General features: G+C 47.6%; 1 protein-coding gene across 1 annotated transcript; it reads left to right on the top strand.

Annotated features, from left to right (window-relative positions):
• Window positions 1–89: 89 nt before the first annotated feature.
• Window positions 90–21,289, top strand: CCT7 (chaperonin containing TCP1 subunit 7). Its single transcript, XM_077816045.1, has 12 exons — window positions 90–204; window positions 3,633–3,786; window positions 6,339–6,445; window positions 7,582–7,707; window positions 9,588–9,640; window positions 10,672–10,843; window positions 12,935–13,099; window positions 14,910–15,098; window positions 16,130–16,227; window positions 17,354–17,486; window positions 18,842–19,048; window positions 20,657–21,289. Exons 1-12 carry the CDS (start codon window positions 199–201, stop codon window positions 20,879–20,881), a joined length of 1,635 nt encoding a protein of 544 aa, XP_077672171.1. The 5' UTR covers window positions 90–198; the 3' UTR covers window positions 20,882–21,289.
• Window positions 21,290–22,013: the final 724 nt, after the last annotated feature.

The following is a 22,013-nucleotide window of genomic DNA, read 5'->3' as shown; positions in this document are numbered from 1 at the left end:
TATGGTCAGCTGAGGGAAGGAAGGGACACCGGCCGGGGCGAGCTGCTGGCTGCCAACCACAGAGTTGTAGCAGGGAGGAGCCGCCCGTTTCCGGTTAGAACTCCTCCCCAAGCCTCGGGAAGTTTCTGTGCGAACGCAGTGCATTGTGGGATCAGCAACCACCGCTGTCGGAGGGGCCGAACGAGACGTTCCGTCAAAATGATGGTGAGTGGGATCGGCGCGGCCCGCTCCATCCGCCGCCATCCGTCCCGGGGATGGGCCCTCCCGGCCCGACAGCGGCTCCCCCCGCCGCTGGCGGGCTCTGGCCGGCCGGGAGCCGCCGTTATTTGTGGGGGATGGCGGGCTTTTGCCGGAGCGGCGGGGATCCGGAGCCGCTGCCCCGTCTCTCAGCACAGCCCGGCGGCGGTGAGGGCGAGGGGCGCTGCGGCCTAGTCCTGGAGCAGCCCATTGAGCGGGGGGCCTTGGGGTTTCGGGACAGCCTGGTTACGGTGGGCGAATAGTGGTCTCGCCGAGACTACCAGTCCCATCAGGCAACGCGCACGACCTTGCCCCCGAGCTGGGGGAGCAACTGGTGCATTGCATGCTGGGGATTGTAGTGTGTAGGTCGAAACGGCAGGGAAAGTGCAGGAAGCCTCCGGGTATTACAATTGTTACCCTGTCCTGTGGCTTCTCAAACCATTGCATGCTGGCATCTGTAGTCCTCGGGCTTCCTCTCCCTGTTACAGCCGCGGGGCCCATGATTGCCCACATTGGCTGCTGTGGGCAAGGTGAGCGTTGCATGTTGGGAGCTGTAGTCATTATGGTCCCCACAGTTCTGTTGGAGATGGGCGTGGCTCATTTTGATTCTGGCACCTGCTGTCCCCAAGTTGTGCAGACCAAGGGGCTGTTCTGCAAAGCTCAGACCTGTCATTTCTGTGGAGGGCACTTCCCCCGCCTATGCTAAAGGCAGCCTTAGGAATGTCCAGACAGAGACTGTTACAAAATATAGAACATAAGAAGGGCCGTACTGGGTCAGACCAAAGGTCCATCTAGCCCAGTCTCCTATCTTCCGACAGCGGCCAATGCCAGGTACCCCGGAGGGAATGAAGAGAACAGGTAATCATCAAGTGGTCCTTCCCCTGTTGCCCATTCCCAGCTTCTGGCAAACAGAGGCTGGGGACACTATCCGTGCCCATCCTGGCTAATAGCCATTGATGGACCTATCCTCGATGAATTTATCTAGTTCTTTTTTGAATGCTGTTATAGTCTTGGCCTTCACAACATCTTCTGGCAAGGAGTTCCACAGGTTGACTGTGCATTGTGTGAAGAAATACTTCCTTTTGTTTGTTTTAAACCTGCTGCCTATTAATTTAATTTGGTAATTCCTAGTTCTTGTGTTCTGAGAAGGAGTAAATAACACTTCCTTATTTACTTTCTCCACACCAGTCATGATTTTATAGACCTCTATCATATCCCCCCCCTTATTCGTCTCTTTTCCAAGCTGAAAAGTCCCAGTCTTATTAATCTCTCCTAAGAGGGAAGCTGTTCCATACCCCTAATAATTTCTGTTGCCCTTTTCTGAACCTTTTCCAATTCCAGTATAGATTTTTTGAGATGGGGCGACCACATCTGCACGCGGTATTATTACACTGCATATAACTTGATTTTTTTCAAAGGCAGAATAATTGGATTTCCTTTGTAAACTTCCGTTTAGGGTTATTCTGACAGAGGTAGAAGATCCTTGTTTCTATTTCACAACATATTCTTCAAACTTGAATTGAGGGCATATATTTAATTTTCATGCCCCACCTCTGTCCCCCTTGTCCCACAGATCTCGAAACGCAACTTTGTAATTGTTTTGAATCATAGTGGTCTTACCGTAAAATGATTTATTGCTAATGGCTCAATCTCTCACATTACCATCATGGTGTAAAGATAATCATGTTTGGTTAGGTGTTGGACTAGCGTCCTCTTTAAGCGATACCATCTTGTTCTGATTTTTCAAAGGTAGTGAGAGATGAAAACTGGTTGCTGGCTAGCAGGGTGTGTGGTATGGGACCATCCTAGAGCACAGTGAAGATCCATTGGCTGGATGTTACTATGGCCTTTTAGAGTCCCCCAGTCATTCTCTTAAGAGCATAAGAATGGCCACACTGGTTCAGATCAATGGTCCATCTAGCTCAGTGTCTTTTCCCTGGCAGTTGCCAGTGCCAGATGCTTTAGAGAGAATCAACAGAACAGGGCAATTTTGAGTCATCCAGCTTCTGTCCATTCCCAGTTTTCTGGGGGTTGCAGGGTTAGGAACCTAGAGCATGGGGTTGCATCCCTGACCATCTTGACTAATAGCTATTTATGGACCTATCCTCCATGAACTTGTCTAATTTTGTTGTTGCTTTCAGTTATCTTATCTGTAGTTTTGACACTGTCCAGCCGTTTTCCCTGTCAGCCAAGTGTGAGGGACCCAAAATGTTCCCTCTCAGGCCTTGTCTACACTACAGAATTCAGGGCTTGTCTGCGACACAGCTGCAGCGCTTCAGTGTTGATGTTACCTATGCCAACGTTAGGGATTCTCCCGTTGGCATAGGTAATCCAGAGCTGGTAGCTAGGTCCATGGAAGAATTCTGTTGACCTAGAGCTCTCCACACAGGGACTTAGTTAGCTTAATTAAGCCCCTCTGGTGTAGATTTTTCACATCCCTGAGTGATGATGTTGTGCCCTAATTTTCTTGTGTCGATCAGGCCTCATTATCTGCATATCGGTTACCACCAGCAACGGATACAGCTGTGCTGGTGGCAGCACCAATGCAAGAGTGGACGGGGCTCGGGTGTTCATACCGTGGCATCATGAAAAATCTCTCAACAAGTTTACTTGACAAAGTGGTAGAAATGCCTTTGCCCCATCCACGCTGCCTGCCTAGCATTTCGGTACTGTTGCCAGCTGTTGCAGTAGTATGGGTACTGCGTATCTAGTGCAGAGTTGAAGCTGGAGGGTATTCATTTCATTGTGCTTCATGCTGTTGAAGGGGGAAGGGCCAGGAATTCAGCCTCTGAGGGGGGTTACAGAACATATCCATGACAGGTTTCAGAGTAGCAGCCAACAGGTAACCAGATTTAATGTTAACAGGATCTGCTCATTTGCTTGCGTTTGTTGAATTGTGATTGTATTCTAGAAGAAAATGGATCTTGACCTCCGGTCTTGGTTATCCTTCATGTTAGTTGTATTTTTCAGACAAATCTAAATTAAGGTTGAATCCAGCTTAGTAATGTAAAGGTTAAAAAACCAAAAACCGCTTACAAGAGTAGTGAACTACATTCATTAGAAACTCAAGTAATTCAAGGTCAAGATTAAATTCAGAAGAAAACCCCCAAACAGCTGAAAAATATGGAAATCCTTAGTTCTAAGACATCCAATCTTCAGATTTATAGAGCCTAAGGCGGGGGGTAGACTTTGGTTTCAGCCTTAGATATGGAATTGCAAGCAGTGACACTGTAATACAGTGAACTGATTTCCTAAATTGTTCCCATGAGGGAACTTATTCAATAATATTAATTAGCTGAACTAGAAAATTTTGATATGCACAGTTATTTTTAGGGGGACTAGTTGGCCTATTAAAATCTGAGCAAGGCATTGGCTAACGTATGTTGTCTTTTCAGCCCACACCAGTTATCTTGTTGAAGGAAGGCACAGATACCTCCCAAGGGATTCCTCAGCTTCTAAGTAACATCAGTGCTTGCCAGGTAATCGCAGAAGCTGTTCGCACCACCCTTGGCCCCCGGGGCATGGACAAACTTATTGTTGATGACAGAGGTAAGTCTAAAGTATCATGACTCTTAACACTTCAGGTTACCACATGTAAGGCAGTGGCTTTTGACTGACTAACAAATAACATCCCTGCACGATACATATTATATGGTACTTCTGTGTTCAAGTTGGGGGGGGAAGCCCAAACTAAAGATTAGCTAATTTAGAGCTAAGGTTGATAGTCCTGTTCCCCTGTTGTGTCCCCCCCCCCCTGCCCCCAAGTCATCAACCACCGGTTAACCCAGCATTCATAGACCTCAGCACGCTTACCTCACCCCCATTCTCATTCCGACTCTCAATTACACAATAGCTTTCAGTTCTAACGGAGACCCTCCTTCTAGTGCACACGTCTGATTTCTTGTGATCACATTCAAACTTAAAACCTTTACTCCAGCCTCAGCTAGTTCAAGATATTTTAGTGACAGAAATACCAATAGCTTTAAAGGGATGTATTGTTTATCCAGGAGACTGAGTTAAGGTAGCTTTTTTTTCTTTCTTTCTAAAAAATACCCCAAACCTAGGTGGTCATGACAGGGAGGTGCCATAGTACTGGTTAGATCCTGTCATAGTGTGGCCCAAGTGTTGTGAAAGTTTTTGTCTCTCCAGTTCTGCCAGTGTACCTCAAACCTGGTCTACAAACTTCTTTGCCTCATAGACTTTAAAGTCAGAAGGGACCGTCATGATCATCCTGCACATCGCAGGCCACTGAATCTCACCCAGCCACTCCTGTAATAGACCCATAACCTCTGGCTGAGTTACTCAAGTCCTTAAATCATGATTTAAAGACTTCAAACCACAGAGAATCCACCATTTACACTAGTTTAAACCTGCAAATGACCCTTGCCCCATGCTGCAGAGGAAGGCATAAAACCTCCAGGCTGTCTGCCAGTCTAACCCCAGGGGGAAATGCCTTCCCAGCCCCAAATATGGCGAGCAGTTAGACCCTTAGTATGTGGGCAAGACCCACCAGCCAGACACCTGGGAAAGAATTCTCTTTAGTAACTCAGAGCCCTCCCCATCTAGTGCCCCATCACTGGCTGTTGGAGATACTTGCCTCTCTAGTTATGAACCTGTCTTAAGCCAGAGATGGCCTGCAGCGCTGAGTTGTTTGGCTCTTTGTGGAAGTGCTGTGCCTGAGCAGGGAGTGAACTGACATTGCTGAACTTATTTTCTCTTGTTTAACAACTAAGCCCAGGTGTCTGTGGTAGAGAGAGAGCCTGATGCCAAATCTGAGCCCTGAACCAGAGGCAGTGAACCAGAGTCAGGCCATGTATCAAATCAGGTGCTTATAAGTTCACTGTCTAGTACATTAACTTGGCAAAGTTGCTGCTACTGTACTAGGCACTGGATATTTACGGAAATATATTCCAGCTAGTACAGCTATATCCCAATCTAGTACAAGATAAGATGGCTTGATAAAATAATAATGTTTTGTCCAAAATACCAGGTAAAAAATAGATGTTATAAAATATGTACAGTGGTACACAACTTGTTTATCCCAGTTGTTTGTCTTGGTCTATAAATGTTGGGGTACCTCGCCTTAACACTTTGCCCAACCGAGAGGGCGGCAGAAAGTCCCACTGCTGACTGGCTGAGTCCATTGTAACGAGCATTCATGTGTTTGTGTACCTGAGACATAGATCCAGGGAGCTACTGTGCTTCGTTGATAATAAACTTGGCCGAGCACCTTCTCCATAGAACCAAGTCTGTGGTCTTTCTTTGAGTAACATCAAGGTCTGTTGAATGAGCAGACTGCAGTATCTGCTGTTAGCAGTGATAACATTGGAGCTCCAAGAACAGAGGCACTGGGCAGCCTGAAGAGCGTTACTGAGGCAATGACATTCCAGCCTTCAACATTTAACAGTTTCCTTATATGAAAAGTTATTGTTAACCCTCTGTGGCACCTAGCATGCTCCATTTGTAAAACCAGAATGGGAAGGAAAGTGAGGTGATGTTATCAAGCAGGGTTGTTAGAGGCATTCTTACATCAAAATTCATGTTTTTTAAAAAATGCTTAGCTACATTAAGACTGGCCATCTTTCAAACCCATTTTGCTTTTCACCATTTATACTGTTTACTGTTTTACTTTTTTCTCAGCTTGGACTATTTCCTGTCCTTTTCAGCTGATTTGTAGTCAGTAGTCAGTCACTTTCAACTTGTGGGAATGTGTGGAAATACAGCAGTGATCATGTTCCGTATGCTTTTGAGGGACAGTCATTTGTCTGAAGAAAAGTTGTCTTTAATGAGGATTTAGGGCTTGATTCTCTGCTCATTGAAATCAATGGCAAAGCTCACGGTGCAGGAATCACGCATTTAGAGAATTTATGGAAACCTTTCTACCTTAGCAAAAGCCAGGAGCCCAATTTTTCCTGAAAAGGCAAATAGAGAGAGGTGTAGTGAGGTTTCCTGGTGTGTTAAACTAATCAAAATATTAATCTAACTGGTCTTGAGTTCTAAATAACTCCATCAAATGCTGGCGTTTACATCTATCTTTGGAGCAGGTAGGCAAGTGTCTTCAGTCAGGAACTTTGGACTTAACTCTTTTTCTAAAACCATAGGCAAAGCAACTATCTCAAATGATGGCGCCACAATCCTGAAACTTCTTGATGTCGTCCACCCTGCTGCTAAGACGTTAGTGGACATTGCCAAATCTCAGGATGCAGAGGTATGAATGTGAACAACTGTGCTTCTGAAGCATAAACACATGAGGACAGAGGAAGCATACAGTAACTCCTCACTTAACGTTGTAGTTATGTTCCTGAAAAATCCGATTTTAAGTGAAATGATGTTAAGCAAATCCAATTTTCCCCATAAGAATGAATGTAAATGGGGGGGTTAGGTTCCAGGGAAATTTTTTTTTTGCCATACAGTACAGTGCAGCACTATAGTTGGGAGGTGCCCCCCCTTACCCCACACAGGCACAGCCCACTGGCACTGGAGACAATGAAGCAGGCAAGGAGTCTGAAGGTGCTGTAGGCTAGGAGAAGTACATTGCACGGAGGCAGCTTCCCCTATTCTGCAGGCACCAGGGGCGGGGGGCTCAACCCTCGGCTCGCTCACTCCACCCCTCCACCCAAGCCCCAATCCTTAACCCGCCTCTTCTTCCCCCCCGTCCTCCCCCTTTACTCCACACCCTGTGTCCTCGCGCCTGCCTCCTGCCCGTGGCAATCAGCTGCCTTGTGGCGTTAAGAAGGGAGGGGGGAGGAGCGAGGACATGGTGCGCAGCCTCCCCTGCCTCCTGCCCGCGGCAATCAGCTGGTTTGCGGCGTTGAGGAGGGAGGGGGAGCCTGCACGCCGAGTCCTTGCTCCTCCCCCCGCCCTCCTGAATGCTACAAGCCAGCTGATTGCCGCGGGCAGGAAGGCGCTGATCCGCAGGGTCTGTTGGCGGGCGGGAGGCACTGTGGGGGGAACATAGGGGGGCTGCCAACTGTGGGCAAAGCAGGCAGCCAAACGACGTTATGGCGAAGCATTGCACAACTTTAAATGGAGCATGTTCTGTAATTGAGCAGGGACATAAGTTCAAAACAACGTTAAGCGAGAGGACGTTAAGTGGGGAGTTACTGTACTATGAAATGCTGGGATACCAAGTGGGGCCGTGTGTGTTGCTCAGGTCTCTGGAAGGCACTGGCAGCATAAGTGTCTAAGTCAAATGTCCATGTTTGCATTCAAAGTATGTACACCTCATGCTTAAGGGTGGGATGTCTTTCTGAAACTGTACTTTATGGGTTTGATGAACTTGTGCTAATGTAGAACCTTTAGGATGTGATGGTGATATGAACAAACTTCCTTGTGGTGCTGCAGGTTGGCGATGGCACGACCTCTGTGACTATGCTGGCTGCAGAATTCCTGAAACAAGTGAAGCCCTACGTGGAGGAAGGTGTGCATCCTCAGATCATCATCCGAGCCTTCCGCACTGCAACGGAGCTGGTAGGGAAATGCATAGGCTTGTGGGGAGTCCGTCTGTTACCACAAAATTGCATAGTTGTCTAGAACATCTTGGACAGTGATTCTCTACCAGAAGAGGGCAAAAACCATCTCTAAAATGGATTGGGGGCAGGGGAGAGTATCATGAGCAGTAACAATCCCTTCCAACCCACTGCAAAATATCAGCTGGCTTCTTTAAAACACAACAGCAGCCATTAATCCTTTATGACTTTAAATCTCATCTCAGTTGTTACTACTAGGAACTTTATAATGGCTTCTTTCTTAGCCTGACCGAATGTGGGAGGTCTGGCTTAAAATGCCCAAAGGCTCACTTCAGGGTCCTGTCCCAACATTGTTAGAACAGTGTTTTGGAGGGAGCATCAGGGAACGTAGTCATTTTAAAAAGGAAGTGAAAATAGTTTACTACCCCATCCTCTGCGTCCATAGGAATTTTGCTTGCACTTAAAAGTGTGCTTGAGTTACACACATGGCTTCAGCATATCTCATCTGCTTCTAGATCTGGTTTCCTATCATTGCTTGTGCTGACAGCAGTAGAGCAGTTCCAGTGATATTTGTAGAATCATAGAATATCAGGGTTGGAAGGGACCTCAGGAGGTCATCTAGCCCAGCCCCCTGCTCAAAGCAGGACCAATCCCCAACTAAATCATCCCAGCCAGGGCTTTGTGAAGCCTGACTGTAAAAACTTCAAAGGAAGGAGATTCCACTACCTCCCTAGGTAACCCATTCCAGTGCTTCACACCCTCCTAGTGAAAAAGTTTTTCCTAATATCCAACCTAAACCTCCCCCACTGCAACGTGAGACCATTACTCCTTGTTCTGTCACCTGCTACCACTGAGAACAGTCTAGATCCATCCTCTGTGGAACCCCCTTTCAGGTAGTTGAAAGCAGCTGTCAAATCCCCCCCTCATTCTTCTCTTCCGCAGACTAAACAATCCCAGTTCCCTCAACCTCTCCTCATAAGTCATGTGTTCCAGTCCCCTAAACATTTTTGTTGCCCTCCGCTGGACATTTTCCAATTTTTCCGCCTCCTTCTTATAGTGTGGGGCCCAAAACTGGACACAGTGCTCCAGATGAGGCCTCACCAATGTCGAATAGAGGGGAACAATCACATCCCTTGATGTGCTGGCAGTGCCCCTACTTATACATCCCAAAATGCCATTGGCCTTCTTGGCAACAAGGGCACACTGCTGACTTATATCCAGCTTCTCGTCCACTGTCACCCCTAGGTCCTTTTCTGCAGAACTGCTCCCTAGTCTGTAGCGGTGCATGGGATTCTTCTGTCCTAAGAGCAGGACACTGCACTTGTCCTTGTTGAACCTCATCAGATTTATTTTGGCCCAATCCTCTAATTTATCTAGGTCCCTCTGTATTCTATCCCTACCCTCCAGCGTATCTACCACTCCTCCTAGTTTATTATAGATCCTGGGTTTCTTGCCGAGCAGCGATGTTTAAGGAGATGGTTCTTGATTACTGGACTGGAAGCAGTAGAATAGGTGAAATACTTGGATAGGTCCATCAATGGCTATTAGCCAAGATGGTCAGGGACACAACCCCATGCTCTGGGTGTCTTTTAAATCTCCAACTGCCACAGGCTGGGACTGGATGACAGCATGGATCACTCAGAATTACCCTGTTGTGTTCATTCCCTCTGAAGCTTCTGGCTCTGGCCACTGACAGGGATGGGATACTGGGCTAGATGACCGTTGATCTTTCCCACTGTGGCCGTTCTTGTGTACTTAAAATTTCAACTACATCAAAAGTAGCAATGAAGGTTGAAATACAAATACAAGAATATGCTGGAGGGCTGATCACATTCTTAAATGTGAGCCACTAATTCCAGCTACTGGCTTTTGTTTTGACAGGCTGTAACTAAGATCAAAGAGATTTCGGTGACAGTGAAGAAGGACGATAAAGAGTAAGTTCCTATTTGAGTTTGAGAAGCCTATATTGTGACTAGATGGTAGATCTGCCCCAGGAAGTGCCTTGTTGGTTCAGAGGCATTTTAAAGTTGTTTTTTGCTGCACTTTATGTGGTCCTAGGTTGAAGATTCCAGGCCAGATTCAGATCTGGGATGAGCAGCTGCAGCCACAGCTAGATTTTTCTCTGAATTTGGAATCTGTAGGTCTGACTAAGAAGATGCAGTGCTATCTCTCCAAGGCTGTTACTCCAGAAGAGTATCTAGGCCATTGTTTGCCAGCTTGGGTGCATAATGCTAGGCGCCTAAATAAATGGCCTGATTTTTCACACTGGGAACTGAACCACCTGCAGCTCCCACTGAAATCAGCAAGCATCTTAGATGCTCAGCATGTCTCTGAAAATCAGGCCACTTACTATGTGCCTCGCCTTATGTACCCCTGTGGGCAGCTTTTGGCCCTAATGAACTGAGCTGCTCTAATGAGGAGGGAATGTTGCACACTGAATGGTTTTTATTATTCCTACTGACTGTGGGGGAAGCCCTTGCACATCCATCAGTGGATGCAAAATACAGTAGTTCTGGTAACCGTTAGTAAACATAGGAGTGAGCTCAGGTCCCTCCTGAGTTCTGGTTCCTGCCCTCTTACAACTTCTAACAAGTAGTGTAAGCCAAAGGTTTCAAAATGGCCTCAAGTTTGGGTGCCCCATTTGAGATCCTTGGGGTCTGTGTTTCAGAACAGCTGAACGCTTGTGGCTTCCGTGGACTTTGGTTGGAGTTGTGGGTTCTGAGCACTTCTGACATCTGGACCCATGGTGTCTGAGGCGGAGCTCTGTAAATTAGAGAGGCCCTTTCTGAAAACTTGGACCTCAAACACTGTGTGCCTCGGTTTCCCTCTCTGCAAAAGGGGGCTAATACTTCCTCATTTGGGCTGGAGGTGGGAGTGAGGCTTAAGAAATGCATATAAAATGCTTTGCGATCTGGCAAAGGGCACTAAGACATGTGCAAAATGTGACTTTTCTTTTCTCTTGCAGCGAGCAAAGAAGGCTGCTGGAGAAGTGTGCAGCCACAGCCCTCAACTCCAAGCTGATCTCACAGCAGAAGGACTTCTTCTCCCGGATGGTGGTAGATGCCGTCATGATGCTTGATGAGTTGTTGCAGCTCAAAATGATTGGAATAAAGAAGGTGCAGGGAGGTGCCCTGGAAGTGAGTTCTTTCTGAGTCTCCTGTTAGCTCAGAGGAGTTCTTAGGGTATGTCTACACAGCAAAGAAAACCCCACGGTTGGCCTGTGCACATACCCATAGAGCCCTAATCATTTGCTCCTACTCGGTGCCAGGGTTTTCATGCCCAAAACATCCCCCACGCTGGTCAGTGGTTCCTTGTTTTGCCTTCTGTCTGTAATTCCCCACTTTAGTTTGCAAACAGGCAGGAGTGGGTAGGGTTGTGTTTCTGTGCACAACGGACCAGCCAGATCCTCCACAGCACTGCCCTTTGTACAAAGCGGGTCTGCAATGCTATTACTGATTGTAGTGGTGACTTCTGTGTTTCTAGCTTTCACTACACCTGCTTCATGCGGGGATGAAGGACTCCACAAGGCAGTAGAGAAGTCAGGTCTTCAGCCCTTATTCAGGTGGTAGTTCTTACATTTCTTTGGTTCTAGAAATAACTAACATCCTTGTTTACATACCACAAGGAGACTTATCCTGAATTGGCCAGGGGGAATAGACTGTATGAGCTGCGAAGGGTTGTCCATTTCCATTTGTTTGCCTAGGTTCTTATGTGGTGCCCATCACCATAGTGTCTGACCACCTGTGGTACATAGCGTTAAACGTACATACCACGATAGAAAACCGTTCCTGGGGTAAAAGGTGGTTGGTGCTGTCTCAGTCTCTTATATCTTAATCCCATGTAGATGGTGGGTTAGTTGGCATATCTCCACTGAAAACTGGAGCCTGTCCTAGTCTCTAGTGAGTGAATTGTAATTCTGTGGTGGTTTCTGCCTGTAAATACTTCATACAAGCATTTCCATGGAGAAAAGAGGTGATCACTACTGCATTATCTCACCCAGACAGGTAATGTAGTCAATCAGAATTGGTTCTGCATGCACCCAGTCATAACTGAGGGTCTGCAAGCATTTCAGAGAGTCACAGAAAACTCCCTCCAGCTGACTTGAGATGGGAGAGACCATCCTATTTCCTTACTTTCTAAGGAAAATCATTTCAGCTGTTCCTGGCAGGAGCTACAGAGAATGGAAGCTAGTTTTGTCAGATGCTGTTTGCCCTTGAATTTGATTTTGTACAGGTTTGAGGATAGTTTTTTCCCCCCAGTTGCCACTTTGAGGAGTTTGGCAGGGCAGGTCTGTGAGCCTGAGGATATTGCAGCATCCTGCTTTCCAGGGTGTTGGTTGAACTCTTGAGGTAACTCTGCTCCAGGCTGCGTGAAGGTTTTGGGTCACCTTGAGGGCCATGCTCATGTACCCTAGGGAAGGGTTTTGTGGCTTTGGCAGCTCCTCCTAGTCACAATGGATGTGCTGCATCTGGGTTCTTGATGCTCAGGATTGGAGCTGCCAGCATGGTTGCTGAGTTTGGGGTGAGGCAGGAGGTTGTTGTAACTTAAGGGCTGGAGCTGTGCCCTGTCTCCTCCCAGAGGGCAGGAGACCAGGGAGTGCTGTGAAAAGAAACTGGCATTTTCTGAAGGCCTGGTGCAGAAGCCCCATTCTAATGACCTTGAGACTATACTTTCCTGGGGTAGTTGACCGTGCAGGAAAGCCTGCTGGGGAGAAATCCACATGGAAACTAGTGGGTTGTTAGAAAGATGTAGGATGGTGAGAGAATGTGACACTGACTTTTTTCCAACATGGAGTGTTATCGGGGGCAGCTTTGGGCAAGCCAGTCTCATGTGCTTAGCAGCTCCCATCCCGAGATTGCTGTAATCTAGAATAAGGCAGGAAAAGATCAAGTTTAGGGAGGTGGTTGAGTGGGGGTAGGCATCTTCAAAGGGTACAAATGGGAAAGGCATCAGTGAGAGACTGGAGAGTTGAGCCTGAGTTTTTGTATAGTGCCTTTTGCGATGGTAGCTTGTGGGCGGGAAGGATCTGATGGGAGAGGTTGGTTTCCTGGGCAGAGGAGATAAATGTTTGCCACTTGTGTTCTGTGAGGGTGGGTTAATCAAAAGAAACAGCTGTCGTAGGGTAAATGGCACTTTGCCTTATACATTGATTCTGAAGCAGGGAGTCTTCCTGCAGGATCTCGTTAACCCTGCCTGGCTAACCCCAACATCCAACCCCCTTCTTTCAGGAGTCCCAGCTGGTGGCTGGAGTTGCCTTTAAGAAAACGTTCTCTTATGCCGGGTTTGAGATGCAGCCGAAAAAGTACGAGTCCCCCAAGATCGCTCTGCTGAACGTTGAGCTAGAGCTCAAAGCAGAGAAAGACAATGCTGAAGTGAGAGTCAACAACGTGAAGGTAAGAGCTGAAAGGAAAGATCAGGACCAAAACTAATGTGCACTTCCAATGCAGAATGAGGCTTCTCTGACTATTTCCGAGCCTCTTCTAAACCTTCTGGTGCAGGAGAGTTGCTGTTCCCTCCTGGATGGGGTTGGGTTGTTGCCCTTCCACACGTAACTATCGCTGCATTATGTACCCTTGTCTTACCAGCTCAGATTGATATGCATCATTGGCCTTATTTAAGGACCTGGGCAGGCAGTTCCAACTGAAACCCAGTATTCCAGGTCCGAAGGGAAGTCTACCATCCCGTGGCTGAGTTATCCCTGGCCAATATGGAAAGGACAGTACCACTATGTTTTTCTGTAGCCTAGTAATTCCCAAACTTGTTTATGCCACCCCCGACGCGCCCTTGGACTCATCTCTGTTAATGTGACCACCCAGAGGTCTGAGATAGAGCCCTGTGACCCAAACCCAATGGGACCTGACAACAGCCTGTGCAAGGTCAGGTCAGAAAACAACCTAACTCCCTTGGGCTTGGCTCGACTCCCTCCCACTGTGCATGGGATTGGCGCAGCAGCAGCTGTGAGCCCCGTTCTGCTAGTCGATGCCACCTCGCTGTACTGTCCTGTGTGTGCTGCAGAGCGACTGTGCTGCTGATCCAGCGCTGTCCCTGCCCAGCGCACGCAGTACAGCGAGGCAGTGGGAGCCAGGGCACGCAGCTGCCCCAGGTTGTGCAGCATGCACATCTTGTGACGCCCCCTGTACATGGGGCAGGGTCGTGACCCACAGTTTGGCAAACTCTGCATCTGGCCTCTGGCTCATGCTGCGTTTATTCCAGTGACCGGCCCTTTGGATAAACTGGAACTGAGCAGTGTCCGAAGTGCTGATTTTCATACACGTGTGGAAATCACTCGAGTGTCACATAGTGCATTAAAACAAGGTGAAGCTTTTAGCCACTGGGCATGTGCAGCTTCTGATAAACACAGAAGCTGTTGGAGGAACATCACGTGGGAGGAAGCTCAAGGCAAAACTACGGGGAGACAGTGTTAGGGCTGAGAATTTAACTGAGGGTTGAGTTGCTAATTTTTGGTTCCCACAGCAGTTGTGGTCACCCGAGATCCCCTTGCTGTTTATGTGGGAATAGAGGGGTAATCTTGGTTTCTTGGCCATGTTACAGTCTGGGTAGTTACTTTGTTCCTCATAAATTCTCCAGGCCGTCCCAGCAAACATGGCTTCCTTTACGGTCTGTCCTGAATGGTTCTATAGTGTTGCTGTTCCTGGTTTAAATCCTTGCCACCCAGCAGTGGCTGCATTTTATTGATGGCTGGAATGACTCTTTTGTGTCTGGTTTGTAAAATCTGAGCACTATGGAAAAACACAAGATCAATATCCGTCGCTATCTGCATTCTTCTCTGTTGCAGTGTATGCTATATTAGTTCCTTGCGCTAACTACATTAGACAGTCTCCTCTCCTTCCTATAAATAACACTCAGATATTTGTACAACCCTTCCTTTCTCCTCCCCATTAATCACCTGTTATCAGGATACACTGAGCTGTCACTGTCTTCCTGTTAGTTCCTCCAATCCCTTTATCTGTTAGTCATGCTGCTTTGAGCTTTGTAACTTTCTCTGTGTCTCCTTATAAAATGAGTGACCTAAAATAGCCTGTGAGTGTGTAAAGTGAACATCTTTCCAAGGCTGCATAAAGCAGCATTATCGCTGCCTTTTGTCTCACAAGGGATCTCCCTGTGCAGGTAACCTATGATGACATTTGCAATTCTTTGTAATGAAACTGCATTGCAAGCTCATCTCTGATTCTTTTCCGCTAGGATTACCAGGCCATTGTGGATGCAGAGTGGAGCATCTTGTATGACAAGTTAGACAAAATCCACAAGTCGGGAGCCAAAGTCGTCTTGTCCAAGCTTCCGATTGGTGATGTAGCTACTCAGTACTTCGCAGACAGAGATCTGTTTTGTGCTGGTCGAGTTCCAGAAGAAGATCTCAAAAGGACTATGATGGTAACTTCCATCTCTTTGTAATACGGGGTTTAGATTTGCTATTAATCCTTCAAGGCTTTTTTCACTCCCTCCCTGCCCTGTACTGAACTGTAAGCCGGTGGTTCTCAGCCCGGCGTATGCGAGTACCCCCAGAGGGTACTCAACTCATTTAGATCAGTGTTTCTCAGCCTGGGGTTGCAGCCCCCAGAGGGGTCACGGGACACGTTTTGGGAGGTTGCAGGTGCGGGGCTGGCGTTAGGGGGGTGGCAAGTAGGGCAAATGTAACAACGCAGATGGCATGAGGAAAGGGACGTTACGAGTGAAGATTTTAAAAGATCTTTTAAACCATTTGATGCTTTGCTAACGCATGGAGGAGCATATTGAAAGCTCTGCTGTACGGGGGATTGTGCTGTAGTGGTTGGAGTAGGACTCCTGCGTTCTTTTTGCTGACTTTACTACAGTAATTTGATGGCTTTGAGCAAGTCACTCAGGCTGGGATTTTCAGAGGAGCCGGAGAGAGTTCGGTGTCCACGTCCCAGTGGGAGATTGGGAGTTCAGTGCCCTTCTTACACTTTTTTTTTTACTTGTACCTCAGTTTATCCATCTGGAAATAGGTGGGATATTTAACCTATGTCACTTGACTGGTGTCTGCAAAACATGAGCTCCTCTGCCAGAAGGATCTCTGTAAGCATAATGTGTTCTGTCTACTGCTTCGGCCTGCTCTGCACCCAGTGTCTGTATCAGTAGAAGTCTGTCGTTTGTGAGGAGGGGGGTTAACTGATACGGTTACACTGGTGTAACAGTCAGGTTTTCCGAACCCTTCATGTGCTGCCCCTGGCATTTCTGGTTTCTCTTGCTGGTCGCTTCTTAAGCCTTCTCCTGGGGGTGGCTACAGCCAAGGCTGCTCCGTGTCTGGGAGTTAGAGGTCACAGTCATTCCAACCAGTTACAAGGCTCTGTGACTATGATGCCATTGCACAACAGTAACCTGCTATCCGGGCTTGTCCCTCTGCTGTTACACTAAAGCCACCTTGTCTCTTCTGTACGTTGCAGGCCTGTGGTGGGTCTATTCAGACTAGTGTTAATGCCCTCACAGATGATGTTCTGGGACAGTGTGCACTCTTCGAGGAGGCCCAGATTGGAGGGGAGAGGTAAATATACTGTAGCTTGAACTGTAGCATTTTAATTTGTGTTGGAATATTACTGCTGAAAAAGTAACATTTCTGACCGGTAAAATGCTAACCTGGTGAAATCTCAGCGTGTCTGAGTATCTTTCCATGTTTTGGCTTGATGTCTGGCCAAGCGTATCGCACCTCGTCACACCTCTTGAGGTCCGGTGGACTTAATATAGTGTCTTGTATGTACATAGTGACTTTGTATGTACAAAGGATCCTGCAGCAATATACAAACAGTATATCCTAGAATCATAGAATATCAGGGTTGGAAGGGACCTCAGGAGGTCATCTAGCCCAGCCCCCTGCTCAAAGCGGGACGAATCCCCAACTAAATCGTGGAAGCATCCCTTCATCCGTCACCTGCAATGCAGCCCCTTCTCAGGTTGAGTGGGGCATCTGTGTTAATACCCCACAGCCACATTGTACATCAGCTAGCACAAATTAAGCTTAATACCATACCTCAGTGGATTTTCAGCTTTTCCATCCTGTGGCCCATCTCAAGGGAGAGATCCTCTTGGGGACCAATCCCAACATCCTAACCCCTCTTGCTGTTTGTTTCTTCCCAGTTAACTGCTTCAGCACAGACTCAGGCAGGGGCAAATACCTGGGTATTTGCAGAAGAACTTGCATCCCATTCATAGACTAATCTGGCCCTCCCCTGTGTCTCTAGAGGCTCAACAGGGTCACAGTATAAGTTAGAAGGGCTGCAGATGTGTTTGGCTTTGGAAAGGAATATCTCTCTTGCCAGGTCACCCACAAAGCACCTTTTGAAGCTGTCTGAGGACTTGTCTCGATGAACACTTAGTTCGCAGCAAGTTGGGGGGTAAGTCTGCCATGTGCTAGCCTGCTGCACGTCGTTTGGCTGGGCGTTAACAGTTCCCTGGTGTGTTTTGATCGCTCCCATTTCCACACACGCTGTGTAAGAACGCATTACAGAACTGTCAGAAAGTGACAGCGGGTTCTGCAGCCAGTCTGTGCATGGCAGGCTAGCTCTGGGTAGACTTACACCGCAGCTTGGTGCAAACCACGTGTTTGTGTAGATGAGCCCCAGGTGCTGGTTATCCTGGCAGTGCTAACCCTTGACATGCTCTGCTCTCGGCAGGTACAACTTCTTCACAGGCTGTCCAAAGGCAAAGACGTGCACGCTTCTATTGCGAGGAGGTGCAGAGCAGTTTATGGAAGAGACTGAGAGGTCCCTACATGATGCCATCATGATAGTCAGGAGAGCAATCAAGGTATGGAGGAGCTGGAGATGTTGCCCAGCTGTTTACATTTGCCATAGGCCAGGGTTCTTGTTTAAAAGGCTATCACGGTCTGTCTAGGACTCGAAACTTACCTTCCTTAGGAAGGAGGTAAATCCCATGCAGCACCTTGGATGGAGGGATGTTTTGGGAAAGTGTGTGGGGCAAGGAAAGCGGGAACGTGTTTGTTTGGGGGCAGGAGGATCCTGCCTCTCAGGAGAAGCAATACGGTGGGTCTCCACTTCCATAGTGCAGTGAACAGAAAGCTGGCCAGTGTTGAAGGGACAGTGTCCAAAGTAACACAGGCCCCTTGAAGCCAGCCACCCTTGAACGCTGTCTGGCATTCTCCTCTAGCACAGCCCTGGAGGCTAGAACTGCCCCCTGACCAAATGGGGCGTGTATGTGCTAACCCCAGTCCGATGGGTGATCAGGAATCTCCGGGGGTGCAGAATGGCTCTTCCATTTGGTTTGGATGGTGCCTTAGCAGAGTACCCTGACACACATGCCTGCTTCTCTCTCATCTTCTTTCGAGGCTTTTTTCACTCTCACTCTGCCTCGCACTCCACGTAAGCTATCGGCCCTCTCCTTGAAACGCATTCTGGTGACTCTCCAAGCAGCTAGCTAACTGATATGAGTCAGGGCTAGGGGCACCGGGACAGTGATATTTATCTATGTCTACATGTGTTATCCCCCTGCCCCCCCATGTGCTTGTCATCTTTGATAGCTTGTAGGCATCTCTGGATAGTACGTCACGTGTACAGCTGTGTTAGCATACATTGAGGTAAGGGATTCTCAGAGCACGGGTGCTTTGGGGGACATAAGAGGAAGCAGTTTAGGATTTTGGACCATTTTCTTCTAGCAAAGGCTCCTCAAGCTGTGATTTACCAAAGGAAATGCAGGAGAAATAGCTGGTAGCGGCACTTGGCAGCAAAGCAATTGCTTCGCGAAAATGGCACATCAGGCTTGTGCCATCTTTTTGACCACTTGATGGAAGTGAAAGTAACTTAATTCACTACTAGTCAGGTCTGTGTCTGGCCTGAGAGAATGTGGAGCTGGAGAAAAGGCACCCACATATGTCTGTGGCAGGGTAAGCTCCCCTTCCAGAGCATCTCCTCCCAAGCCTGGAGGAGCCACTGGCCCTCTGCAGAAACTACCTGCAAAGCAGGCAGGCTGTCCTGACGGTGGTGGTGGCGGCTTGCATGATGTGGATACTCCAGATCCAGAGATGCCATCAACCAGATCTGTAACAGGTTAATTTCGTGTCCTGGGCTTTCTCCTCTAACTAGTTTCAGTGTAATCGTTGTGTTTGGAGAAAGGTCATGGAACGTTTTACTCTTGCTCTGTTTCAGAACGACTCCGTTGTTGCTGGCGGTGGTGCTATAGAGATGGAACTTTCGAAATACCTCCGGGACTACTCCAGGACCATTCCAGGCAAACAACAGTTGCTCATAGGAGCTTATGCTAAAGCCCTTGAGATCATTCCACGCCAGCTCTGTGACAATGCCGGGTTTGATGCCACCAACATTCTGAACAAACTGAGAGCCAAACATGCACAGGTGGGCTCGCCCCGTTGAACGAACATGTTCCCGGGAGAACCGATAACACTGAATTTCTGAAGCATGCAGAACAGAGCAATGATACAACTGTAACTGTTTCAGTTGCTGCCTCTTTGATTAAGTACTGTGAATGGTTTTCACGTGTGATGAGGAATCTGCTGCTGCTCATAAAGAGAAACTATTCTCCTTTTAGAAAAGGAGTACTTGTGGCACCTTAGAGACTAACCAATTTATTTGAGCATAAGCTTTTGTGAGCTACAGCTCACTTCATATGATGCATCCGATGAAGTGAGCTGTAGCTCACGAAAGCTTATGCTCAAATAAATTGGTTAGTCTCTAAGGTGCCACAAGTACTCCTTTTCTTTTTGCGAATACAGATTAACACGGCTGTTACTCTGAAACCTATTTTCCTTTTGATTGCAGCTGTGGGGTGACTTTTTTAGAGCTGCTACTGGGGTTTGATTTGCTTTTTGAAAAGGCATCACTTGTCAGGAGGAGTCTTCTCTTTTAAACCTTAAAGTGATGGATTATAAAGGTTGATCGTGCTTTTCCAATGAAATGCAAACCTGGCCAGATTCCAGTTCAGACAATTATATGTTGCCTCCTTAAGTGCCCCTGGAAATTTCACTTGACTCCAGTATTGGTCTTCCCTTCTTAGCAAATGGTTGGGCAGTATTTGTGATCTTTGCCGTGTCCCACCCCAGAGCTGACTGCATCTAAGTAGTGTTAGCCATGAGGTTGATAGCAAGGGAGAGTTTGTAAAATGCTGTATGCAAGATAAGTGATTGCATCTTTTGGTTAGGAAAGATGCAGTCTGAGCCCAGGGCTAGGAGCTGGCAATTCCTGAGATCTGGTTTGGGTGTGAGGGGCACTTTGATCTCTCTCTGTTAGCTTCTCTGTACATTAAGTGGTGTGAATGCCAGAGAACAGTGTGAGGCATAGTTAATGGTTTGTAATGCAGTTGGCAGATGGAAAGTGCTAAGAGCTAATACTTTCCTCAAGCAAGACTCTTTCTGATTGCAAGTGAGGTTAATGAGGAGGAGAATTGCTGTCCCCTGCTGTATGTCCAGCGAAGGGCAACAAAAATGGTTAGGGGTCTGGAACACATGACTTATGAGGAGAGGCTGAGGGAACTGGGATTGTTTAGTCTGCAGAAGAGGAGAATGAGGGGGGATTTGATAGCTGCTTTCAACTACCTGAGAGGTGGTTCCAGAGAGGATGGTTCTAGACTATCCTCAGTGGTAGAAGAGGACAGGACAAGGAGTAATGGTCTCAAGTTGCAGTGGGGGAGGTTTAGGTTGGATATTAGGAAAAACTTTTTCACTAGGAGGGTGGTGAAACACTGGAATGCGTTGCCTAGGGAGGTGGTGGAATCTCCTTCCTTAGAAGTTTTTAAGGTCAGGCTTGACAAAGCCCTGGCTGGGATGATTTAATTGGGGATTGGCCCTGCTTTTGAGCAGGGAGTTGGACTAGATGACCTCCTGAGGTCCCTTCCAACCCTGATATTCTATGTTAGCACATAGGAGCCATCTTCCTTCTCCCTGTCCTCTTGTCTGCACCCTCCTGTTTTGCTGCGTAACTGATGTTTCCTCCTGTTGTCTTCCTCAGGGAGGTACCTGGTATGGCGTGGACGTGAACAACGAAGATATCGCCGATAATTTTGAAGCCTACGTGTGGGAGCCGGCCATTGTGCGCATCAACGCGCTGACGGCCGCGTCTGAGGCTGCTTGCCTTATTGTGTCTGTAGATGAAACCATCAAGAATCCCCGTTCTACAGTAGATGCCCCTCCTGGTGGGCGGGGGAGGGGAAGGGGCAGGCCACACAACCACTGAGAACGTGTCTTTGTCAATGTTGTATGACGTGGGGCACAGGGACGACACTGGTGGCTACTATCTCCTAAAATATCCCACTTTAAAAAAGGAATTGATGCCTAGCTTCTCCCAATTTGCAAACCATTTACCACCTGGCTACTTGATGGGTTTACAGCCCACTGAGAGAAACCAAATCTGAGTCAATAGCAGCAGCCTCTTGTGGAACCCTGGTCCCCATGTCTTCTAGACAGCACAGGTCCCACTCTGGGCTCTCTTGTTGTCCTTCCAGTTGGAAGCCGTGCTGTATGGAACTCCTTGCAGTGTTGACATAGGGCAGACCATGCATGTGGCAGTTCGTGATTGTATTTATTGGTTTTTCTATTGGAGTTTTGACCTGAGACACAAACACAAATAAATAGTTACAAGCAACTTGGGGCTAGTTGTGGATTCTCTTGTTTTTCTCTGATTAGAATCTGCTTTGATGTGGAAACACCCAGGGTGGTTGTCGGATTCTTAAAACAGCCTCTGTTTCTGTGAAACGCTGTCAGCTATTTGCTTTAGTTGGCAGGATCTGGGGCAGATCTGCTCAGATGCTTTTTCTTTGCCTCAGAAGGCAAATCTCCCTGTTTGTTTGTCTCTCAGAGCACTCCCAGACTGCTTAATGATCTTTATTTGCCTGAGTTTAGTAACCCATGAAATCCTCTGTTTAATGAAACCCCATTTAGGGTAAATGTTATTGCAGCACAGCTGATGCTGCCCTGGAAGCCTGTCTGATTGCCATTGGAAAGCTGTAAAGCGCAGATGGCGCCTTCCCTCCCATCTCTTTGCTGCATCAGAATTGTGGGTACTTGGGTCTCCATCAATGAGTAATGGGGTTGGAGAGGCTGGGGACTATGGCAGTTATGTACTAGATCATGGTATATTCTAAGCGTGGCCCTTCTATGCCGGCTAAAGGCTTTCCTTCGTGTGCCTGGCAAACCTGGATGACTTGCCAAACTGATGATGTGGTGGTGGGGGGGTTTGCTGTTTAGCGGCTACTGCTGAGGTCATATGATGGTGGGGGTTGGGATGAACAGCTGTGGGAAGAGAGCTGAAAGAATTGTATTGATCTGGTATCAATCCATTGAGCTCTCCTTTCAACAGGCAAGTTTAG

This window comes from Eretmochelys imbricata, chromosome 4 (assembly GCF_965152235.1).
Source record: "Eretmochelys imbricata isolate rEreImb1 chromosome 4, rEreImb1.hap1, whole genome shotgun sequence".
Taxonomy (NCBI): Eukaryota; Metazoa; Chordata; order Testudines; family Cheloniidae; genus Eretmochelys; species Eretmochelys imbricata.
This window is presented reverse-complemented; position numbering and strand designations above follow the sequence as displayed.